Source organism: Pelophylax lessonae, assembly GCF_965119305.1.
Source record: "Pelophylax lessonae genome assembly, chromosome: 3".
Lineage (NCBI taxonomy): Eukaryota > Metazoa > Chordata > Amphibia > Anura > Ranidae > Pelophylax > Pelophylax lessonae.
The window spans coordinates 365,834,891-365,855,286 of NC_138770.1; the positions used below are offsets into that span (position 1 = coordinate 365,834,891).

Below are 20,396 nucleotides of genomic sequence, written 5' to 3' on the forward strand. Positions count from 1 at the left end.
ATTGGGCCTGATCTGAGGTGTGAATGTGCAGGAATTGGGCCTCATTTGAGATCTAAAGGTGCAGGAATTGGGCCTGGTATGAGGTGTAAAGGTGCATGGATTTGGGCTCACATGAGGGCTGAAGTTATAGGATTTGGGCTGATCTGAGGTGTGAAGGTAGCCTTGACAATGCTATCAGCATTTGTATCTATTTATATGTGTGTTCATCACTTATTCAAATAGTTTACAGCATTTACTTTATAAAATTTCCTTTTCAGAATTGAGAGTGTGAAATAACATTAAAATTGAAATTTATTTTTATGTAGTCGGCACTCTGTTTCTTTGAAAACATTTTCTGGCACATTATGCTCAAAAGGTTGCCTACTGCCCTGATATTTAGAGGTTGAATCTGGTACATATCATCAGAATGTAAGATTAAAATCAGAATGTGAGATTAAAAAAAAAAAAAAACTAAAAATATATATATACACACACACATTTAATAATAAATATACCCAGAAGTAGGAATAAGACAAGTGTAATACACTTGCAGCCACCCAAATCATGACCTGAGCAGAGGGTTATGTTATAGGTAAACTTTAACTAAAAACATAAATAGACAGCGCTAACAGGTGACAAAATGTAAAATGAATTATAAATATATATAAATGTGCTACAATAATTAATTGGTGCCCTAAAACATTGATGCTCTAAAAAATTGATTGGTACAACCAAAAAGTGTATTTATAAACAATACATATATAATAAATAATAAAGTGCTAAGATTAAGTGTCCATAATATAACCATTAAGGTGCAAAGTGATTTGTTAAGGTGCAGTCCAATGAATGCTTCTTCAACAGAAAACTAAAGTGCCAAACAGGTGCTCGAATCCATAAAAGTGCCCAAGTGCTCTTCAGGAAAAAGGCCCCCAATGGGGATGCACTCACCAGATTTTGGGTAAAAATGAGCCTTGAACATGTATAATGTTCCTTGATCGGATCACAGGATCAATGCAGCTACCCTAGCATATGAGATATCCCTCAAACGGATGGATGGATGACATGCACCTCATAGACTGGCTCCTTAATAATTCGTCTCCTCTCTCTCTCCCATGTGTGTTTCAAATATAAAGAGAGAAGCCATACATAGTGAAGCCCGTAATATTTATTTGAAACAGAATGGTAAGAATAATACTCACAAAGTATCTTTAAAAAATCGGCAGTAAACAGCATTAAGCAGCCTAGCACAGTCAATCCTCCAATTTCCGTGTCGCTGCCGGCGTGCGTTCCACGGTGGTTAACAGGAAATGACGCTGCAAAAGCTCCGCTGCCCGGAAGTGCGTCGACGCGTTTCGCCCGCCTTAATGGGCGTTATCAAACGCCCATTAAGGCGGACGAAACGCGTCGACGCACTTCCGGGCAGCGGAGCTTTTGCAGCGTCATTTCCTGTTAACCACCGTGGAACGCACGCCGGCAGCGACACGGAAATTGGAGGATTGACTGTGCTAGGCTGCTTAATGCTGTTTACTGCCGATTTTTTAAAGATACTTTGTGAGTATTATTCTTACCATTCTGTTTCAAATAAATATTACGGGCTTCACTATGTATGGCTTCTCTCTTTATATTTGAAACACACATGGGAGAGAGAGAGGAGACGAATTATTAAGGAGCCAGTCTATGAGGTGCATGTCATCCATCCATCCGTTTGAGGGATATCTCATATGCTAGGGTAGCTGCATTGATCCTGTGATCCGATCAAGGAACATTATACATGTTCAAGGCTCATTTTTACCCAAAATCTGGTGAGTGCATCCCCATTGGGGGCCTTTTTCCTGAAGAGCACTTGGGCACTTTTATGGATTCGAGCACCTGTTTGGCACTTTAGTTTTCTGTTGAAGAAGCATTCATTGGACTGCACCTTAACAAATCACTTTGCACCTTAATGGTTATATTATGGACACTTAATCTTAGCACTTTATTATTTATTATATATGTATTGTTTATAAATACACTTTTTGGTTGTACCAATCAATTTTTTAGAGCATCAATGTTTTAGGGCACCAATTAATTATTGTAGCACATTTATATATATTTATAATTCATTTTACATTTTGTCACCTGTTAGCGCTGTCTATTTATGTTTTTAGTTTTTTCTGGTATTTTACCTAGTGAGCAGCAGCTTCAGGTTTTATACATTATTTTTTCACCAAAATATACATCACAGCGCGGAAAATAAGTTATTGTTTATAGGTAAACTTTATTTGATTCATTTTGGTCTGTAAAATTGAAAGAATTTTGTTTATATCCATTTTAAAAATGTGAAAAAGGAAGCTTGTGGATCTTGTCAGAAATTCAAAGCTGTCCTGTGCACGCTTCCTGGGTGATCTCACTGTCAGCCCACCCAGTTCTCATCATGGGACTGCAAGTCTGTTTTATTGTCCATTGCATTAGAGATGAACACAGTTGGATAAACTAGTTCATCAAAAGAAAAAATGGCTGTGGCTTTGAATGCTCAGCCCACAATAAGAAATTTAGAGCTGAATGCATTCCTGGCAGCACAACAGGCATTTTTCTTTAAAGGCTGGTACACATGGGCCAAACATCGACAGGTTCAACAGAAACTGTCTGACATTCAGCCAGTGTGTACAGCAGCTGGTTCAACAACCTGCTTCTGTTGAATGAGCATGCTGGAAAACTAGCAAGTGCTGATCAGTGTGTTCTGGTGGGGAGGGGGGTCGTGGCGGTGCAGTCCCCCTGTCAGAACACAATAGCACAGGGGGAAATCGCCGCACTAACATCGCTTAGTACGGCAACCTCTGTTTTTCAGCATGCATAACTAAAAAAAAAAAAAAAAAACACTCCCCCTTTGTACAAAGCTTAAGGGCCCTGAAAGAGAAAAAAAAATTGCAAAATGTGCATGAACTGCAGATATGGACTGCAAAAATTTTTTCTATTGACATATGCTTGCTTAGAAAAACATACCACTGAGTAGTCATTTAACATTACTTCTGTCAGGGCCTGTGGCAGTGGACAGAGTGCAGTGAGAATGGTATAAAAAAAAAATTGCTTTAAGTATTCTTCTCCTCCCCCCCATTAACACATTTGCAGGTAACATTATTGTGGTTTCAGAACCAATGAGCCATGGCTACTAAAATATCAAATGAACGGGCAAAAGAGAAAAAATTATATATATTTTTTTCAGTTTTTATTAAAAACAGCCTCCCGACATGGTATTTAAACTACATTTTATTAAGTGGGGTAATTCCCAAAAGTCTCATTCCATTAGCCAAAACTACATGTATACTGTTGAAAAAGAGAAGCCGAGCCTGTGGAGAAAGAAAAAAAAAAATTACACATTTCTGTACATAAAAATACAACAAACAGTTGTAAAATGGCTAAATAAATGCACCCATTGGAACATTTTTGCAGTTTTGGGTGAAACATGAATATCTGCCAAATTTTTATTACTGTGTTCCCCTATCTTGCATGGGATCTCTGAAAAACACAATTTTTTGTTAAGCCTGGTACACACCATTAGTTTTTTTCCATTCAACCCCATGGGTTGAACGAAAAATTAAAATACGTCAGCTCCAGTCAGAACTGCTGTACTAACCATGTGAGGTTAGTTCAGCGATCCCCTGCTGAGCTGTTGTGTTCTGACAGGGGGGATAGCCCCAATGCCAGAACACTCCGATTAGAGTTCTCTGCCATTGGCTGAGAGCGCTGATCGGATGCTGGTTTTCCAGCATGCACGGCCGGCTTCTATCAGAAACACAGATATACACACGGGTTGAATGTCAGCCAGTTTTTTTTTTTAGCGGCTGTGGTCTCCTAACATTTGGCCCATGTGTACCCAGCTTTATTTGGCAGCATAGGGAAAAGTTAGAACTTGTCAGTTGTTTATTATTGTCTGTTCCCTGCAATACAAGGCTACAATGGCTATTAGCAGACATGGGAGTAAGTCACACATGTGCGAGTCATAAGCAAGTCTCAAGTCTTAACCTTCAAGTATCAAGCAAGTCCCAAGTTACTGTGGCGAAAAGCAAGCAAGTCAAGTCGAGTCCCTGCTAGAAGTCAAGCAAGTCAAGTCATTTATTTTGGTCAAGTCAAAATACTGATTTTCACCTTTAAATCAGTTAAAAGTCAGTGGTCAGGAAAGGTTTTGTTTCATTTTCAACATTAACAAAACTGCCTAATACTTTTTTCTTGGCATATTAAAGAAACACTTTAAAAACGCCCAAACAGCTCAAAATCCTTCGTCCGGTCATGTTTCAGCACCACAGTCACTAAAAACAGGTTAAGTATTTCCATTGTTAAACAGCCAGTGTCCTAAAAATCAGAACACACTGAGGTGTTTTAAGTTACTGTGGTGTCATTAAATATTTGCATTTTCTCAAGATGTGTTAAAGCAAAATGAATGTGCCCGTTATGTTTCTAACTTAAAAAAGTAAAGTAATTTTGAGTCATATGTCTCAAGTCAAAGTCAAGTCTCAAGTCATGAATACCAAGTCAAAGTCAAGTCGAGTCTTTTATTAATTTTATTCAAGCAAGTCTCAAGTCCTCAAACTGGTGGCTTAAGTCTGACTTAAGTCAAGTTATGTGACTCGAGTCCCCCACCTCTGGCTATTAGTACCATAAAACAAAAATACTTTACTGTTATGTATTTCATTTTTTCTTCAGAGAATCGTGGGTACAATGCCAGGCTCCTTGCATACTCTTTCTCCAGCTCCCTGCCCGTACTGAGGTTAAAAGCTACAGCATCAGCATTCAAAATGTCCTTGCTACTGGACGTTTCAATGACTTACTGGAATTATCATTTTCATCAACCTCACATTGCTTTCAGTGTGATACAATTAAGAGGACTTTTGAGCAGCAAAGAGAATGAATAGCCAGTGTAGCCCTAGCAGCATTCCCATCACCTCCTGTCCAGTTAATGGCTTAGGAAGTGGAATTTCCCTTCTCTATTTTGAAGCCCCAGAGGGACACGATAATAAAAACATGGAAGGTTCTGACACCTTTCTAATCACTTTTGTGAGATTATGTACACACACACACAGTGCTCCCCTCATACAGGACTTTCTTCCCAGGACTCGTATAAGGGGGAAAAACGTTTGATGGTGAACGTTTAAGTTAAGCAAATATTGTGGACACCACTGGAATCTTGAGAATATGCTGTGATATTGGAACCAAGCCGCCAGTAGCAGATCCTTTAAGCTGTAAGGTGGGGCTTACATGGATTGGACTTGTTTTTCCAGTACATGCCACAGATGCTCAATGGGTTGAGATCTACAGAATTTGGAAGTCAAGTCAACACCTCAAAATCATGTTCCTTGACCCAATTTTTGCAGTGTGGCAGGACACATTACCCTGCTGAAAGAGGCCACTGCAAAAGTTTATGTAGGTAGCACATGCCCGGTAACATCCATATGAATGATAGGACCCCAATGTTTCCCAGCAGAATATTGCTAAAAGCATGACATTGCTTCCATTCTCGTGCCATCTCTTGCACATGCGATGCACACTCACCCGGCAATCTAAATTATGTAACAGAAAACGTGATTCATCAGACCAGGCTCTCTTCCTCCATGGTGCACTTCTGATGCTCACATGCCCATTGTAAGGGCCTTTGGCTGTGGACACAGGTTAGCCTAGGCACCTATGCAGCCCCCATACACAACAAACTGCTCATTTTTCTGCATTTAAACCATTAACTTCAGGAACAACATATTTGAAAGTTGCCGGGAGATGGATTTGGCAGCAAGCAGATGCTATTGTAATGAGATAATCAGTGAAATTCACTTAAAGAGGAAGTAAAGTAATTTTTTTTCTTTTTGTTACCTGAAAAGTAAAGGCATAATGTGCTAGTATGCATCGCATACCTCCAAATGAATCCCTTGTCGTCCCTGCTGGGGGCCGCATCCATCTTCAAAAGTCTTCCTTCTGGGTCCGCAGTATCTGGCTGTGCCGGGAGCCACCGGTCACGGCATAGGGCCCTGAAGAAATGGCATGGGTGGCCGTTCCTTCAGAGCACATGTGCCAATGACATCATCGGCACACTATAAAAGTAAATATCTCCTTAACTGTGCAAGTTTAGGAGATATTTACAGTACCTATAGGTAAAGCTTATCGGCTTACCGATCGGTACAAACACACAAGGGGGTTTTACAACCACTTTAACCTGTCAAAGGTATAGCTCATTGGTGAATATATTGGTATGCTTTGCATATTTCTTCCAGATTTCTGCAGTAACTTTGTCTCTGTGCAGGATTTCCCTGTAATCGAGATTGGTCACTGCTGCACTCTCTCCTTGTGCAGGATAATTGGTCTTGTATCCATTCCTTCCTGTAGTTTTCTGCAGGCAGCCTGTAATGGGAGGACATGCTGAGTCTGTCCCACCCCTCCCTGCTCAGGATATGTACAGCACTGTGATAGGGTCACTGCTACTTTTACAAGGTACTAGCGGGTTTTCAAAGGCATTCAGTACACACAAAGGATTTATATCCTTTGTGGCTGAGGAATATATTTCAGTTGAAGATTTTGAGCATTAAGTTCAGGATTAAAGTTCAGTAAACAAAAGTAATATATTAAGACTTACATGTGCCACATCTGGGCTGCTTCCTTTGACGTGAAGAGAGTGATGTGCCACGTTCGCTAAATGACTATTTAAAAAATAAATAAATAAAAAAAGCACACATAATCATTAACCAATTAAACTAAAACGGTTTGTGGCAATAAAAGCATTATGCTGCAAAATGTAATAGCACATCTGGAAAATGACACAAGAAAGAGTAACTAAATGCTTCTACAAGCAGCAATATAATATTTCTGGGGAACTTCAGAAAATCATTGCTGAGTAACAAATAGAAAGCTTTAAACTGACTGAATGAATGTCTTTAGGCAGTCTTTAGACTGATAAGAGGAGTTTCCATTTGTGCTTCAGTAGAATGAGTTATGTGGCCCTGCCATATGCAAATGGCTATTTTATTTTTACTTGTTAATCAGTTAGAAGGCTAGCAGATTTGATGTTAACACCCACATATAAATATACCTAATAAAAAGCAGAGTAGGTCAGGAAAGCAGTTACAATATTATGAAATGTGCCCCTCGAGAGAGCACCATGGTGATATATTTGCAGCTTCTATCCTCTACTGATGTCCCTTTCATCTGTTGATGGGGGGGGGCGCGCAACACTCACGTGTGAGGGTGCTGCTCTATCATGGCACTAGCCTCTGCTCTCTGGCATCTGCCAGATGCTGGGAATGTATAACCCCAATTACCAAAAAGTTGGGAGGCTGTGTAAAATCTACATAAAAACAGAATGCAATGGTTTGCAAATCTCATAAATCCATATTTTATTTACAATAGAAAATATATCAAACGTTCAAACTAAGAAAATGTACCATTGTAAGAAAAAAATAAGGTAATTTCGTAATTGATGGCAGAAACATGTCTCAAATAATTAAAGCTGAGACAGGCCTATGTGTACCACAGTGTTGCATCCTCTCTCCTTTTAATAACATTATGTAGATGTCTGGAAACTGAGGGGACCAGTTGCTGGAGTTTTGAGAGAGGAATGTTGTCCCATTCTTGCCTGATACAGGATTCAACAGTACTGGGTCTTTTGACGTATTTTTTGGTTTCAAGATGCAATAAATACTTTCAGTTTGTGAAAGGTCTGGATTGCAGGCAGGCCAGTTAAGCACCCAGGCTCTCCTACTATGAAGCCAAGTTGTTGTAATAGATACAGTATGTGGTTTAGCAAAGTCTTGCTGAAATATGCAAGGCCTTCCCTGAAAAAGATGTCTTGATGGGTCATCTGCGGCTCTAAAACCTGGATATATCTTTAAGTACTGATGGTGCAGTTTGCTAACATTTTTTAAATTGGGGTTGTAAATAGCACTGTGCATATGAATGCATTGTTAAAAGAAAAGAAAATTGTGTTTTGGCAGAGAAGAAACACTCTCTTCCTGTCAAAAAAAAAAAAAATCTGTACATCATTCTTTATTTTTCAGTATATTTTTTACCTTAAAAGCACTTGCTGACCGCCCCACACAGATATACTGAGGCAGGGCGGCCACTCTGCGCTGGATCACGTATCTGATACATGATCCAGCCCTTCCAGGTAGGGGGCGCTTGTGTGCACCCCCTGGTCCAGAAGTGCTACGATTTGTCACAGCACAAGCCGATCAGAGGGTGTCGGAAACAAGTGATCGCTGGCACCTGCTGATCGGCTCTGTCACTACAAGGAAGGGAGTTCTGTGAAACAACACAGAGCTCTGAACACTGAGCGGGGAAAGAAAAAAAACAAAAAAAAACAAAAACGCAAGACCGCTTAGTAAAAGCACCACATTACACACATATTACACATAGTTGGGCACATATTTAACCCTTTGATAAGCTCTTCCCAGCCAATGTCATTAGTACAGTGACAGTGTATAGTATTAGCACTGATCACAGTATTAGTGACACTATTGATATCTGTGTACCCCCCAGCCAGCGTCAGCTAGTGTCAGATTGCCTCCCATACTATCAGAGTCCCACTATAAGTTGCTGATTACTGCCATTACTAGTATAAAAAAAAAAAAAATCCAGTATCTTTTTAACCAAAGACATGTACCAGAAGACATTTTGGTCTAAATTCATGAAGAAATATTTATTTTTACATTATTTTAATGGATAGGTTTTATAGTAGAAAATAAAAAAACGGAATTTTTGTAAAATCTTACCTGTAAAATTCCTTTCTCTGAGTCCTCCGACAGTCGCCGCCCACTTCATATTCATCACCAATGGGGTTATGTCCTTTATTCCGTAGGAGTAGCTAGGCAATAGAATATGTTAGTACAAAGACTTTTAACATATCCCACCCCCAGGGGGTGGTCCCCTCAGTACATAACCCTCCACTTCCTGTATCCAACTCAGTTTCAGTGGAATAGCAGTAGAGAGTACATCAAAACCCCAAAAGAGGGGCGGGGGCGGCGACTGTCGGAGGACTCAGAGAAAGGAATTTTACAGGTAAGATTTTACAAAAATTCCGTTTTCTCTTACGTCCTCCGACAGTCGCCGCCCACTTCATATTCATCACCAATGGGGATGTCCCAAAGCAGTGTAAACATGAGGGGTGGGAAGAACACAGCCGCGCCCAAGGCAACGCCGTCTCCCCATCAGAGAAAGGAACCTTACCAAAGGAAGGAAACCAGTTGGGCATAAGAACAAAACACTCGCTCAACAGGAGCAAGAAAACCCAGGGAAAAAACAAAAATCCCAAAAAGCCAAAGAACCCGTAACAAGGGCTCTAGGAAACTGCCGCACTAAGAACCTTGCGGCCAAAGGAAGCATCAGCCGATGCCTGAACATCTACTCTGTAGAATATCGTGAAAGTGTGTACGGTCGACCAAGTCGCCGCCTCACACACCTGGGCCACAGAGGCCCCATGACGACAGGCCCAAGACGTACTCAGAGATCTGGTAGAGTGCGCCTTCACAGGTACAGGGGGAACTTTCCCCCTCAAAGCATAGGCCTGATCAATGGTCCGTCTGATCCATTTGGCGATTGTAGAAGCCGACGCCGCCATGCCCTTCCGAGGACCTCCCGGAAGGACAAACAAGGCATCCGACTTGCGAGAAGACTCAGTCGATGTGAAATAGACTCTAATCGCCCGGACAACATCCAAGGAGTGAAGCAACACCTCCGTCGGATGCTTCGGCTTCGCGCAAAGCGAAGGTTTGACAATGTCCACATTGAGATGAAAGTCCGAAACCCATTTTGGAAGAAAAGAAGGGTTAGGTCGCAAGACCACCTTGTCCAAATGCACAACCAGACACGGAGACTTGTAGGACAAGGCTGCCAGCCCAGACACTCGACGAGTCGAGGTGATAGCCACCAAAAAGGCGACCTTCTTGGATAACAAAGACAGCGAGATCTCCCTGAACCTTTCAAAAGGAGCACGCTGCAATACTGATAGAACTAGATTCAAGTCCCAAGGGGTAAGAGGGTCCCTCCTAGGAGGGATCAGATGACGTACCCCCCGCACAAAAGTGCTAACCAAAGAATCAGATGCCACAGGCCGTCGAAAAAGAACGGCCAAAGCAGACACCTGACCCTTGATCGTGGCCAGCGCCAGACGCTGGTCAACACCCGTCTGAAGGAAGGGCAACACCCTAGACACCGATAAGTGTCAGGAGAGAAACCCCTGGATACGCACCAGGCAAAATACGCCTTCCAAGTACGGTAATAAACCTTCCCCGAGGAAGACTTCCTCGCATTTATTAAGGTGTTAAAGAACTCAGGGGAAAGACCCCTGTTCTTCAGGACCTCGGTTTTAACAGCCAGGCCGTCAAGGCCAGCGACTGTAAAGCAGGATGGAAGATCGGTCCTTGTGACAGAAGATCTTCTCGAAGAGGCAGACGCCACGGGGCGTCGATTGCCAGATTTACGAGGTCTGCGTCCCAGGACCAGCGAGGCCAGTCCGGTGCCACAAGAATCACCGTGGTCGGTTCCGCGAAGGAACCTGGACAGCAATTGAATCGGCGGGAACGCATACATCAGTTGGTACTGATGCCACGGGGCAACCAACGCGTCCGACGCGTCTGCCCGAGGATCGCACTCCTTGCCACGAACCGTGGTACTGTGTAGTTCAGACGAGACGCGAACAGGTCTACCTCCGGAAGACCCCACCTCGCGCACAACATCTGGAAGACAGCCGGGTGAAGGGACCATCCTCCCTGGTCCAGGGTTCGACGGCTCAGATAATCCGCCTGCCAAATTTTCACCCCCGGAATGTGACCTGCCGATATTGCCGGGACATGCGTCTCGGCCCAAGACAGAATCGCGGCCACTTCTCGAGCCGCCCGGGCACTCCTGGTGCCCCCTTGGTGATTGATGTAAGTCACCGCCGTGGCATTGTCCGTCGCTCGCAGTTCCAGAACGTTGATCGGAAGGGAGGATTCCTCCGTCGACCAAACACCCTGGGTGGACAGAACGCCCAGAACACCACCCCAGCCCGACAGGCTGGCGTCCGTGGTGATCACCGTCCACGAAAGGGGACGAAAAGACTTGCCCCCCGATACTGAAGGGGATAGAAGCCACCACAGAAGATCCCTTCTGGTCTGAGAACTCAATGACATCTGGAGATCCAGAGACTGCGGACGCCCGTCCCACTTGGACAATATCTCCGCTTGGAGATCCCGCGTGTGAAACTGGGCGAAGGGAAATCGCCTCGAAAGCAGAGACCATCAATCCCAGACACCGCATGCACGTCCGAATGGATGAAGATGGAACGTCCCTGAGGGACCTGACTGCCTCCTGAAGAGCTGCGAGTTTTTCTTCCGGCAGGAAGACCTACGCCTGGACAGAGTCCAGAATCATACTCAGGTAAGAAATCCGAACCGATGGGCACAATGTCGACTTTGGAAACTTGATCGTCCAACCAAACTCCTGCAGAGTCTGCAACGTGATGGACAGATCCTTCTCCAGACTCTGGCTGGTCGCAGACCGAACCAGAATATCGTCCAGATACCCCAGAACCGAAATGCCCTGGGCCCTCAACAAAGCCAGAACCGGTGCCAGCACTTTGGTGAACACCCTTGGAGCAGAGGCGAGACCAAAAGGCAACGCCACAAATCGGTAATGATCTTCCGCTATGGCGAATCGAAGGTACCTCTGGTGACCCTCGAAAATCGGGATGTGAAGATACGCATCTTGCAAGTCGATGGAAGCCATGAACTTCCCCGGAACCAGGGCAGCCACCACCGACCGCAGGGATTCCATGCGGAACCTGCGCACCCGCACAAGGCGGTTCAGCGCCTTTAAGTCCAGAATCGGACGCACCTTGCCCTCCTTCCTGGGCACGGTGAGCAGATTGGAATAGAACCCCCGAAATCTGTCCCGATGAGACACCGGGACCACCACTCCCTGAGCCCTCAGGTCCTGCACCACTAGATGCAGGTCCCGCAAACGCTCCGGGGATAACAGAAGACTTGAGGGAAAAAATCTGCTCTCCGGCCGAGAAACTCGATCTAGTGGCCAGATCGAACGATTTTCTGTGAAGTGGGTGAGGGCGCCCCTTCAGGCCGCACTGTTGTGGGCCGCAGAACCGGAATGGCCGGACTTTTGCCTACCTGCCCACGGCTTCTTGCGGGAGCCTTGACCCTTGGACGGCTTGTCCCAAAATGTGACCGAAAGGCACGAAAGGACCCCTGAGGGGGCCGAAAGAAATCATTCTGTTTTCCAGGAGCCGTCTTAGTCTAGTGGGATTGAGGTAAGAGCGTGCTCTTACCCCCCATGACCCCTTTAATTAGGGCATCCAGGGATTCGCCAAAAAGGCGAGAACCATCAAACGGCAGATTGGCCAAGGTCTTACGTGAATATTGATCCACAGACCAACCCTTCAACCAAACCAGGCGGCGAGATAACACCGCCACACTGTGTACACGTGCAGCCAACGGAACCATATCCAGGTCCGCATCACACAAATACATGACACCCTGGTGGATTTGATCCACCATATCCAAAGTCGCCTGGGGGGCAGAATCAGCCACCCGGACACGCCTAAGCACCTGCGTCCAGTTCGCGACCGCCTGGGCCGCCATAAGTGAAGCAATAAAGCTTTCAACACAGAACCCATAATAGAATAGGTACGACGGGCAAAGGACTCCATCCTCTTGTCCGTGGCATCCCGGAACACCGGGGTGTCTGCAGCAGGAATCGCAGTGGACTTGTTCAAAACTGCTAACGCCTGGTCCACCGGAGGTGGGACACACCAACGCCCATCAGTAGCGGGCGTAAAAGGATAGCGCAGCTTAAACCTACTTGGTACAGCAAAAGGTTTGCGTATATTACGCCATCGTTCTTTCACAGCGCGCTGAAAATCATCAGTGCATGGAAACATCTGCGATGATATGCGCCTTTTCTGCGTCCCATAAGCCGCCAAGGCAGCAGGAGGACATGTTTCCTCCTCCAAACGCAGAGTTTGCTTGATAGAAGCAACCAATTCATCCATGAGCGCAAGCTCTTCAGACGAGCCAGGGGGAGAATTATCAACCCCCTCTACCTCAGCCTCCATTACTGACCCTATAAGGTCCCGGGAGGAACGAGACCCCGATAAGGAGATCTCTGCCCCAGCAGCCCCAGTACCATCACCCTCTTGAAACAGAGGAAATTGAAAACTCTGGGCCTGTTAGAGGATTGAGCAACCACCAGCATTTGCACCTGAGTCGCAAGGCTAGCCACAATCGCAGCCAAATCCCCCCCCCGGGGGGGGGGGGGGGGAAACCGCAGTCCCCTGGCTTCCCCCTAAATTGGCAGGAAACTAGCATTCCTGAAAATCCATGCCCTTGTAGCAGCAAAAATAAATGGGTGACCGCCCCTTTAAGAGAGCGCTGCGATCGTAGCCCACTCACACTAAGCATCCCACACAAGGGACCCCCACAGGGACAAGTATACCAAGGCAGGATACAGGGAATAAAAATAAAAAGAAATGAACCTGGAGAGATCGGTGGTGCTGCTGCTGCCTGCGGTGCTCCTGAAGGAAAGGAAATGCTGGCATACAGGGCGCTCTATGAAAGCCTATGGAGGCTACAGGAAAATGGCCGCCATGCATGTAAAACATGCGGCCGGAGCGATCGCAGTCAAAATGGCGCCGTTTGGCGCCGAAACTGCCGCTCCCACACCCCATGAGGGAGAAGTAAAACACACCATCTGCCCAAAAAAGGAACATGGTAAAACGCCGCAGCGGCGCTGTAATGTGCCCCAAGCATGAGAACCTCAAGCCCCACAGCACACAGCCGTTCACACAAACAGAAAACTGACACAGAGTGCAGCCAGCCCCCCCTCCTGCAGCCCACAGCTTGCAATGTGAGAGATAGGGAAAACGTAATAGTGTGAACACAGGGCAAGGTACACAGTCCCAGACTGACACCCCCCAGACAGACAGGTCCCCACATAAATGCACTTACCTCTCACATGGCGTGGGGGACCCGCACAGGCGAACAAACCGCTGCACATGAGGCAGGGAGAGTCGCATCCAGGACGCATCAGAAGGTGGGTTGAGAAACCGCACAGCGTCCAGTGAGGTAGCCACCTCACCTAGCATCCCTGCACGGAACAGGGATGGGTCGTTCAGATAACTAAGGAGCGATACCTGACTGAACGCTCGATGGCGGGCTGAGAAGCCACTGACCCACAGCCTGCTACCAGGGGGATCAGCCGGAGACGCAGCCCGCATGATCCTCTTCATCAGAAGAACTAACTAACGCTGGTAAAATAACAGCTAACAAGAAAGAGAGAAAAAACTCAAATAAAATCCAAAGAAAGGAAAGAGAGCTGAGACAAGTGCCCCAGCACAGAAACTTCCAGCTACTCCTGACAGCTAGACAAATGAAACTGAGTTGGATACAGGAAGTGGAGGGTTATGTACTGAGGGGACCACCCCCTGGGGGTGGGATATGTTAAAAGTCTTTGTACTAACATATTCTATTGCCTAGCTACTCCTACGGAATAAAGGACATAACCCCATTGGTGATGAATATGAAGTGGGCGGCGACTGTCGGAGGACGTAAGAGAAAGTGTTTTTTTGGTTATTTTTTTAAACTTTTCCATCTATTCTTATTGCAAAAAAAAAACAAAAAACCCAGTGGTGCCAAAATACCACCAAAAGAAAGCTCTATTTGTGTGAAAAAAATGATATAAATTTAATGTGTTCAAGACTGCACAAATTCTAGTTAACTAACAGTGCGGAATAGCAGAAAATGGCCTGGTCATGAAGAGGGTCAAATCTTCCTGAGGTCAAGTGGTTAAGCTTATTTTGTATTGGTTAGTTTGTACTCAAGATAATGTATTGCTGCGCCCAATGTGCATGTACAGCCTTTGATTACCATAGAGCAAATTGTAAGCATCAGCTATACATAAGCATGCATCCAACAGCAGCTCGCAGGAAGGCACACATGGAAAACGTTTACTTGTGTGAAAGAGCCTCAATTCTGCATGAGGTTTGTACTAAAAGAAACAAGAGATGCTTACAGATTTGCAATCACAAAACTCCTAAATGAGATTACTAAATGCTTGCATGATTTGTGAATGTCACAAAGAGCATCTGATAAAGTTTTATTAACTTTTATCTTGGGTCTTTCGGATTCCCACATTATCCCCTATTAATTTCATAATCCCAGCTTTATTTAACATAGTTCTTCCTGATGAGACTGTTCTATTATTCCAAGGTTTGGGGGGAAAAAAAAAATAATCAAAGAACGATACATATAACAATCTAGGTTGCTTTTTTGTGTGGCACCCTCCTAGGTAGGTGCTAGGTAGGTAAAAGCCTAGTGTGTCCATCTGCAGGAGAATGCCTGGTGAAGGAAAACAGTATACCTCTCTGAACAGTGTCTGGGAGGCTGTGGTTGCTGCTGCACAAAAAGTTGATCAACAACATATCAAGAAACTGACAGACTCCATGAATGGAAGGCTTAGGAGTGTTATTGAAAAGAAGGGTGGCTATATTGGTCACTGATCTGCATTTTTTTTTCGAAATGTCAGAAATGTTTATTTGTAAATTTTGAGTTGTGTGTTTATTAGTCTCAGATGAAAATAAACACGTGAGATAGGAAAATGTTTGTTTTTCATTTAGTTATATAATAATTCTGCATGCTAATAGTTGCCCAAAAAAATGTGCACACATAGATATTCTTCAAAGAAAGCCAAAACCTCACTTTTAAACTTAAATATTCAGGTTTGAGGTTTAATATTTTGGATTGACCAAGAGCACTGTAGTTGTTCAATGTTGAAATGAATCCTCAGAAATATGTAGCACCCTCCTAGATAGGTGCTAGGCAGGTAAAATATAGTTTGCTCTGTCTGCTTATCAGGAGAGCCTGCTTGTTAGTTAGGCCTGTTGCATGTGTCCATGTGTGATTCATCTGGCCTGAGGGAATGTCCCCACTGTATCCTGTTGGATAGTGGAGGAAACCTGTGACACACAGGCTTTTGTAACTATCCCAGTGGGTGGCACAAACAGTGGTGCATCCTGGGATATGTTATAAAAGCCAAGGGCACATGTGACAGGATGTCTTTGGGGGGGAAGCCAGGTCCCAGGAAGAGGGTGACAGCTGTCTCTCCTCCTGTTGGTTTTGGAAAGTGGTCACAGGCAGTCGGCCTAGTGGACCAGGAGTGTGGTGCTGAGCCAGGAGGTCCAGGAGACTGACAAGCGGAGATGAGGCAGAAGCAACCTTGGGAAAAACAGTGTCCGTGAGTAGTACTGGGAAGCTTGCCAGGGGTCTGCCCAGGAAAGGGGACCACTCCAGAAGAGTATCAGTGGACAGGAGTTCAGCACACACAGCAATTTAGAAAGGGGGTGCCAAGTTAGACCCTGAAGAGAAACTCAAAACAGGATCATACTTTTTTATCTTCACTTCAGAGGCAGGGTGAAGTAGCGGCCTTGCTGCACACATTGCAGCTAGTGTCCTCAGAATTGTGCATAGTTCATAGTCAGAGTATCCCACTCATCCCTTCTCCCATCCCAGTTCCAAATATAAACACAAAAACCAACATCTGATTATTGTCTGAGCCAAAAGCTGTGCATGCCGTTTTGCCTGCTATCGGTTGCTAATGGTAACGCAGGGGACCCCCAAGGCATTATTCTCAGCAGCCCTCTAGGGGGCAGTGCTACATTTGTATTTAACTACTTGCCTACTTCCCATCCAGACCAATTTTTAGCTTTCAGCGCTCTCACACTTTGACTGACAATTGCGCGGCCATGCTACACTGTACCCATATGAAATTTTTATCATTTTTTTCACACACATAGAACTTTCTTTTGGTGGTATGTAATCACCTCTGGGTTTTTTATTTTTTACAAAAAAAAAAGAAAAAAAAGACAGAAAATTTTGAAAAAAAAAAAAAGTTTTTCTTATTTTCTGCGAGTAAATTTTGAAAATAAAATTTTCTCCTTCACTGAAGGGCGCTGATGAGGCGGCACTGATGGGCACTGATAGGCTGCACTGATGGGCACTGATGAGGTGGCACTTATGGGCACTGATGAGGAGGTACTAATATGCCGCACTGATGAGCACTGATAGGCGGCACTGCTGGGCACTGAGAGGTGGCACTGCTGGGCACTGAGAGGCAGCACTGATGGGCAGTGGCGGATGGCACTGATGGACACTGACGGGTGGCACTGATGAGCATTGATGGGCAGCACTGATGAGCATTGATGGGCAGCACCATCAGTGCCCACACTCAGTGCCCATAGTGCTGCCAGTCAGTGCTCATCAGTGCCTAGATGAGCAGGCACTGATGGGCACTGACTGACAGCACTATGGGCACTGATTGTGGGCATTGATGGGGGGCACTGATGGCGGGCACTGATGGTGGCAATTTGTGTATGTGTTTTACCTTTAGTAATCAGGGCACTGGTGATCAGTGCCCTGATTACATTCCTGTGTGTCCCCGGCAGCTAACGGCTCCCCCTCCTTCCTCACACTGCAGGTCCGTGTGAGGAAGGAGCGCCGGCGATGAGAGATGATCTCATATGTTTACATATGAGACCATCTCTCATTGGACGGCTTGATCACGTGGTGAATGGCCGCTGTGATTGGCCATTCACCACGATCTGTGATCGGCTGTGTCCAAGGGACACGGCCGACACAGATTCTCCCCGATGTGCGCTCGCGGGAGCGTGTCACTGGAAGGCCGTTTAAAAACGGCCTCCTGAAAATTCAAGTCCGCGCTGCAGCCGTATATAGGCTGTAGCGCGGATGGGAACTGGTTAAAGTATTTGTAATTTTTCTACATATAAATTGTGCAGGTACTTTCTGTATTATCATCTTGGGCTAGAACCTGATTCTTGATATTCTGTTTCTATGTCTATGCTGTCTTACGTTAAAGTACTTGTATAAAGCTCAAAAAAATATATATATTCCGTTAAAAAAATAAATAAAAAAGCACTTTTCTGCTATGTTTTAGGAGGGGCTGGATCCAGACCCTCCTAAAACATAGCAGAAAGGTGCTTTTTTATTTATTTTTTTTTATGTTTTAGGAGGGGTTGGATCCAGACCCTTTATGCTTATCTACAGAAATGGATCACTTAAAATGTTGTTCTACTGCTTAAGTCAGGACAGCTATTAGTGCAGAGACATTAACATTAGAGACGTGGCTGGAATTTCCCATATTACTAAATTGCAGAAACTTTCCATGTACTGGCTTTTTCCACGCTGAAAAATCAGTTCTGCTGCTGCACTTAAGTTACTGGGAGTGTCCTCTTAAAGAACATTGTGAAGCAAGGCTTACTCTGCTCTTGAATATACAATACGTAAACAGGCAGTATACAAAGAAGCATTAGAGTTGTTTACTGTATAATTACCCTAGGCTCATGAGGTAAGAAACCAAGTATCGTGGCTGAAGCTCCTTCAGTGTCTTGTGAATTACTTCATCATACCTATGCAACAAGAACATGCTTAAAAACCACTAACAATAGACCATTTGAAGCACCCTTCCACAAAAAGACATTTGCATATTTAGTAAAAGTAAGGGCTCTCTCACACGGTCCGCCTCCGTAGGCGGATCCGTGCTGCTCAGCGGGGATCGATCCGCGATCCCCGCTGAGCCGGCGGATGACAGCTCCGTCTCTGCTTGCAGTGCGGAGAGGGAGGTGTCACAGCCCCCGCTGTTCTCTATGGGGGATCGGATGAGAGCGGACCGCCTGTCCGCTCTCATTCGATCCGATACCTGAACGGATGGAAAAATAGAGTTTCCATCCGTCCAGATTTCACGGACAGGATCGGATACGGGTGTCAGTGTTGGTGTCTCCGCTGACATCCGCTGCCCCACAGAGCTGCATGGAGGATCCGATCAGATCCGCCTAAAAAACTGACAGGCGGATCTGATCGGACCGCCCGTGTGAAAGAGCCCTTAGGGATTTTTTTTTTTTCCCATATAGTTACAAATATAGGCCAATTAGCATTATTCAACTATACAATGGCAAACGGTTTCTTTCTTAAAGGAAAGTTTGTGAATTAAACTACTTAAGGCTCCATTCACACTTGTGCAATTTGTCATGCAACTTGGACATCAAAATTGTATGACAAGCCGCACCCTAGGTTTTCCAATGAATCGTTCGTGCACTTCAATGTTAATCCCAAAAAAACGCACTATAGTCGCACCTGAATGTTTTACATGCGACAGTTTTGTCCGACTTTGGAGGGGGGGGGGGGGGGATGGGAGTCTTTCCCACAACCCTGGCATGGTGGTTGTGGGGATGCCTTATCTACTCATTCACAAAGAAAGAAAAAAAAAAAAAAAAAGTGTAATGTAAACAAAGACAGGAGCCAGTTCACTGCCCCTTCACTCGGCCCCGCCACTTAGTTTATTAGATGGCAGGAACCAGCGTCAGGTGTGGACCTTTTTTTTTTTTCTTTTATGCGGGTCAACGGAGTGGTGTTGATCGTGACTAATGATAGAGCCACACCGTAGGATAATTAATTTTTTTTTTTTTTTTAAAGCCCACTTGGTAATTTTTACCTACAGGTAAACCTATATTATGGAAACAATCAACATGAAGTTAAGCAAGCTTTGGTCCACGAGGTCACGAAGAGCCGGAGATGACTTAACGACTGAACATCAACAAGCCTATAAAAAGGCTGACATAGATAAAATAAATGTCTCCTAAACGTACACCGTTTAGGTGATATTTACACTGCATGCAGCCTGACATCACTGGTGATACCTTGCCGGAACGTCAGAGGTTTGTGCCGGAACGTCAGAGGTTTGTGCCGGAACCGATGACATGTGCGTGGGAGTGATGTCATTGGGGCCCCAACCAATCACTTAGCTGGAGCTCGCAAACCTGGATAACAAACCGGATAAACATGTCAGCCCTCTCAGCAGTGACTTTACAGCGCTGGAGGGCTTCATTCCAAGGTGAGTATTTCATAATATGCTAGTATGCGATGCATATGCAGTTTTATTTCTTTTTTTGAACATCGGTGGTTTACAACCGCTTTGATAAAAAGGACTGACTCCTGTCTTTATTTTCACTACTCTTTTTTTCTTTGTGAATGAGTACCCCAATACTCATTCACATAGGGAGCAGGAATCTAGGGCCTCCTTGTTAAAGGGGGCTTCCAGATTCCCATAAGTCACCACCTGCACCCCCACAACCACCGGGTCAGGGTTGTGGGGAAGAGGCCCTTGTCCTCATCAACATGGGGACTAGGTGCTTTGGGGGGGGGGGGCTCCTACCCAAAGCACCTGCCAATATTGAGGGCATAAGGGCTGGTAAAGTTCAGGAGGACAAGGCACAAGCAAGGCTGCATGGTCGAATAGGGATCTGGTATAAATTTTGGGGGGACCCCTATGCCGTTTTTTCTTTTTTTTACCTTTGCCATGGGGTTCCCCTCAAAATCGGTATCAGACCTTAAGGTTATGGTATG

General features: G+C 45.0%; 1 protein-coding gene across 1 annotated transcript in view; it reads right to left on the bottom strand.

Annotated features, from left to right (window-relative positions):
* Positions 1 to 3,177: 3,177 nt before the first annotated feature.
* Positions 3,178 to 20,396, bottom strand: part of RARS2 (arginyl-tRNA synthetase 2, mitochondrial) — an 84,227-nt gene continuing 67,008 nt past the window's right edge. The window contains exons 18-20 of the mRNA XM_082251968.1: positions 18,329 to 18,403; positions 6,575 to 6,638; positions 3,178 to 3,305 (exon numbers count right to left, since the gene is read on the bottom strand). Of these exons, the coding sequence (XP_082108094.1) occupies positions 3,219 to 3,305; positions 6,575 to 6,638; positions 18,329 to 18,403 (226 nt within the window). The 3' untranslated portion in view covers positions 3,178 to 3,218. The remainder of the gene's footprint in view (positions 3,306 to 6,574; positions 6,639 to 18,328; positions 18,404 to 20,396) is intronic.